This window comes from Nestor notabilis, unplaced genomic scaffold (genome assembly GCF_000696875.1).
Source record: "Nestor notabilis isolate BGI_N333 unplaced genomic scaffold, ASM69687v1 scaffold19198, whole genome shotgun sequence".
Taxonomy (NCBI): Eukaryota; Metazoa; Chordata; class Aves; order Psittaciformes; family Psittacidae; genus Nestor; species Nestor notabilis.
This window is the reverse complement of record NW_009941704.1, coordinates 1-4,821: the sequence shown is the minus strand read 5'-3', so window position 1 is coordinate 4,821 and position 4,821 is coordinate 1. Positions and strand designations below refer to the sequence as shown.

Genomic DNA, 4,821 nt, shown 5'->3' with positions numbered 1-4,821 from the left:
TCCGAGTGCTGTAGGGTACGTGCCGGGGTCTCCTCAGCCATGCTGCGCCCTGCCCCGGTGGCTCTGAGCGAAGGTGGCTGCTCTGCAAGGCTGGGGTGGGACATGCCGGAGCTGGTGTTACACCTCTGCTCCCCACAGACAGGGGTGAGGAGCGGCCCCTGTGCAAGGAGAGGTGCCACGTGTCCTGCAGCACTGCACCGCTGCTCCCTGGGGACTGTCCCTGCTGCAGGGCAGGGGTCTCAGCCCCGCTCTGTTGCTCTGTTTCAGATCAAGGTGCAGCAGGTAGCACTGGAGATGCAGCTGACCCCCTTCCTCATCCTGCTCCGCAAGACGCTTGAGCAGCTGCAGGAGAAAGACACAGGCAACATCTTCAGCGAGCCGGTCCCTCTGTCTGAGGTAACAGAAATCTACGAAGTAAGAACCCCCTCCCCCAGATTTCTACTTCACTCCAACTCGTCCCTTGCTCGTGCCGAGGGCTGCCCAGGTGCTGCATCTCCAGTCTAAACCTCCCCTGCTGCAGCTTGAAGCCGTTTCCTCTCGTCCTGTCCCTTGTTCCTTGGGAGCAGAGACCAGCCCCCTCCTGGCTCCATCCTCCTGTCAGGCAGTTGCAGAGAGCGATCAGGTCCCCCCTGAGCCTTCTCTTCTCCACGCTAAACCCCCCAGGTCCGTCAGCTGTTCCTCATCACACTTGTGCTCCAGGCCCTGCTCCAGCTCCGGTGCCCTTCTCTGGCCCCGCTCCAGCACCTCAATGTCTCTCTTGCAGTGAGGTGGCTGCACAGCAAAACCCCTCCTGGTACCTGAGCTGGTGCTGGCTGGAGCACAGCACTCACCTTTTCCTCTGCACATGTTGCTGGTGCCTCCCTGGTGTCTGTGAGCAGCTGGGCATTCCCTTTGGGAGAGGAGGAATGCTGGCCCTTCACAGGCAGCACACTCTTACCTGTCCTCTCATGAAGGCCTCTGCTAGGTGGTGCACTGAGCATAGCACAGGAAAGGGTTTGACCCTCTGACTGTCACTGCAGGGGGAAAAGGAAATGATTCCTGAGACTGTCATGGAATCCCTGCCTGGGGAGGTGGGAAAGGCCATGCTGGCTCTGCAGGGCTGTGGCAGCAGGTCAGCACCGAGGTGTCCCAGCGGAGCTGGGGGCAATGCTGCGCAGTCAGACCCCTGCAGCCAGTGCTGCTGGTTCTGTTTCACCTGTGTGCGCTCACCCTCACCCCTGGGGCTGCGCTTGCAGCTTCCTCCCTCGGGGAATGCCATGGAGCATACTGGATCCCAGCTGTCTGCAGGCAGGAGGAGAGGATGGGATGCTGGCAAGTGCACGGGAGCTGTAAAAACCGCCTCAGAGCGCGTATCTGCTCGAGCAGGTTGAGCACAGCACATGGGCTCCTGCTCTGGAGGCGTTGCTGTTCCTCAAGCTGCGCAAGCAGACGGCATTCCCCGATGTGCATTTGGGCACAACACAGGGATACCTCATCCCTCTAACCACCGTTTTCTTGGAGCAGGTAATGCTGAGGGCTGGCTCCCGGGCTCTTAGCTCTGCCTCTTTCCTCATGCAGGTCCCGGACTACCTGGATCACATCAAGAAGCCGATGGATTTTCAGACAATGAAACAAAACCTGGAAGCCTATCGCTACCTGAACTTCGACGACTTCGAGGAGGATTTCAACCTGATTATCAACAACTGTTTGAAATACAATGCCAAAGACACCATCTTCTACCGGGCAGCCATCCGCCTGCGGGAGCAGGGAGGTGCCGTGCTGCGGCAGGGCGCCCGGGCGCGCCGGCAGGCCGAGAAGATGGGCATTGACTTCGAGACAGGCATGCACTTCCCTCACTGCGTGACAGTGGAAGAGGCTCAGGTCCAGGACATCGAGGATGGTGGGTACTCATCCCCTGTCCTGGGGTATGAGGGCTGCTTGGAGGTACAGCAGGGGATGTGGCCTCCCTGTCACTCGCTGTCCCCGGCACTGGCTGTGAGCTGCTGAGGCTCCTGCTGTGCTGCCTGGCTGGAAGGACCCCCCTGTTGTCAGAGCTGAGTGCTTCCCGTTTCCTCCCCAGTTGTAGTTCTTCCCCCCTCCATGGCTGTAGTTCTGTTTGTCTCAACAGGAAGAATGATCCTTTTTGGGTCCTCCTTCCCCTGCTCCAGGGACAGGTTCAGACAGGGAACTTCCCTGCTCTGTAATGCTTCAGGAACCCTTTGTGTTTTGTTTTTGCTGTTACAATACCCTCTTTTTCCTGCTGTGTCCTTGCCCTAGATGGTGGGAACCCTGGCATTCTGCAGGCTGGTTTCCCCACCTCACTTCCCATGGGGCTCCTTCTCCAGGTCTTTTAGGGTAACTTCCCATGTTCACAGGTGTTTGGTAGCACGTCAGCTACTTCCTTCTGTGGCAACCTTCATCACCCCGTGCCCTTTCAGGCAGAGGAGCTCCAGAGAGTTCAGAGTCTTCTTTCATCCATCTGCTCCTCTTTGTTCCCCCAGAAGATGTGCGGCTGCTGCTCTCGGAGAACCAGAAGCACCTGCCTTTGGAGGAGCAGCTGAAGATCCTGCTGGAGCGGCTGGATGAGGTCAATGCTGGCAAGCAGAGCATCGGCCGGTCCCGCCGCGCCAAGATGATCAAGAAGGAGATCACGGTCCTGCGGAGGAAGCTCGCCCACCCGCGGGACCTGGGCCGGGACGGGCTGGAGCGACACAGCTCCTCGGCCAGGGGGGGCCTGCAGTCACACAACCCCTGCGAGAAGGACCTGCAGACAGACAGTGCTGCCGAGGAGAGCAGCAGCCAGGAGACGGGCAAAGGTACCTCCAGAACACGGCTGTGGGGAGCAGGGGAGAACCAACTGCCTCTGCACAGGCTGGGCTGGGGCCAGCCGTAGCCTTGGGGTGTGTTTGCCCCTGGGGAGGGTTGGGAGCTGTGGTCAGTGTTCACCCCCTGGGCTCACCTCCCATGCAGCTGGGTGACTGGGTGCAATGCCTAGGACAGACAGTCCCAGCTGTGGGACATGGAGCATGGGATGGATCGTTCCCTCCTGCCAGCTCTGCCACACAGCCCGCTTTCTCTACGGAGCAGGCTGCTTTCAGTGTCCCTGCCTGCCTGGATGGGGCACAGGATGGGGTTGCAGCAACACCAGTTGATGAGCTCCAAATGCCCTCCAGTGCGCTCCCTGCCTCCCAGGTGGAGATGCTGAGCTGGGCTCATGGGGAGCACAGCAAAAGCTCCAGGCAGAGCTGCCCGCTGGCACTGGGGGTTTGCCACCTCTGCATCCCATTTCCACTCCCGTAAGCACTGGGAAAAGCAGGCTCTTTGGCAAGCAGGGAGTGTTTAGGGCCTTTGTCTTTCAAAGGTGCAGTAATGCTTCTCAACTCTTTCCTTCCTGATCTTGACTTCTGCTTTTGTGAAGTTGCTGCCTGGGAGTCATTCCTGGCTGAGGGACTGCTCTTTGATGTCCCCATTTAGCTTTTGCTGCAGGCAGACTGCATAGTTTGACCCTGAGGGCACAGGAGTGGCAAAGCTCCGGATGGAGGATCTTCTGAGATAACATTCCCAAGAAATGAAGCTGTTCCTTGATGCTGCTGTCCTGCTGTCCCTGCCAGGTCCCACAGGCTGCAGCCGACACCTTCTCCTCCTCCTTCTTCCAGGTCTGGGTCCCAATTCTTCTTCCACTCCAGCACATGAAGTTGGCAGGAGGACCTCAGTGCTCTTCTCCAAGAAGAACCCTAAAACTGCAGGTCCCCCAAAACGCCCAGGCCGCCCCCCGAAGAACCGAGACAGCCAGATCACTCCTGGGCACGGGAACAGCCCCATCGGGCCCCCCCAGCTCCCCAGCTGCAGAAGAAGCGAGGGCGAAGCCCACGGCCCAGCTCCAGCTCGGACAGTGACAGCGACAAGTCCACTGAGGATGCTCCCATGGGTGGGTGCAGCAGGTCCCCCCGTGCAGCCGGGTGGCCACGTGTGATGGGGTCCTTCAGGGTTCTAACACCCTCTGGTGTGGTGCTTTGCAGATCTGCCAGCCAACGGTTTCAGCAGCGGGAACCAGCCGGTGAAGAAGAGCTTCCTGGTCTACCGCAACGACTGCAACCTGCCCCGGAGCAGCTCCGACTCCGAGTCCAGCAGCAGCAGCAGCAGCAGCGCTGCCTCGGACCGCACCAGGTACCAGCCTCGGTGGGGGCTGCCTGGGGTGGCAGTGGGTGGCTCTCAGCCTTGAGCTGCTGGATGAGGAGCCCGTTCGGTGGTCCCTGTCTCATTCACCCTCCTGCAGCCCTGCTGCTGTTAGCTGAACCCTAGCAAGCTGTGGGGTTGGTGCCTTTTTATAGTGTAAAACCTAAAGGTGAGTGTGCAGCAAAGGGCTGGTAGGGAGCGTGAACCAGGAATTCCCTCTTGACACTGGCACTTCCAGCAGCCGGCTCCCACAGGTTGCTATCTGCCTGTGCCTCCAGTTCAGATCTGTGCGTGTCTTCTGGGTCCTCACGGGTGAAACTGGGTGAGGGTCTGGCTGAAGCACCAGAAAACTCTGTGAAATTGGGTGAGCCCCAGCGGACGCACCATTCTTGCCAGGTCCATCCCACTGCCAAGGCCAGGGTTTGGAGCCCATGAGCCCTGGTGTCCCACCAGCCTTGGAAGCCGTTTCTGGAAGCTTTTCCACAGCTCATACTGACAGCTCTGCTCCCTCTCTCGCAGCACAACACCCTCCAAGCAGGGCCGAGGGAAACCCTCCTTCTCCCGAGTGAACTTCCCAGAGGACAGCAGCGAGGACACGTCGGGGACGGAGAACGAGTCCTACTCCGTGGGCACGGGGCGAAGCGTGGGGCATGGCAGTAAGAGGAG

At 59.6% G+C, this 4,821-nt stretch overlaps 1 protein-coding gene across 1 annotated transcript in view; it reads left to right on the top strand.

Moving 5' to 3' along the window:
* The window catches only part of BRPF1 (bromodomain and PHD finger containing, 1), a gene marked incomplete at both ends in the record, with an annotated part of 11,337 nt that extends 6,526 nt beyond the window's left edge, over window positions 1-4,811 (top strand). The window contains 7 exon segments of the mRNA XM_010021031.1: window positions 268-396; window positions 1,558-1,879; window positions 2,481-2,795; window positions 3,636-3,818; window positions 3,821-3,907; window positions 3,999-4,146; window positions 4,675-4,811. Coding sequence (XP_010019333.1) covers window positions 268-396; window positions 1,558-1,879; window positions 2,481-2,795; window positions 3,636-3,818; window positions 3,821-3,907; window positions 3,999-4,146; window positions 4,675-4,811 — 1,321 coding nt within the window.
* Window positions 4,812-4,821: the final 10 nt, after the last annotated feature.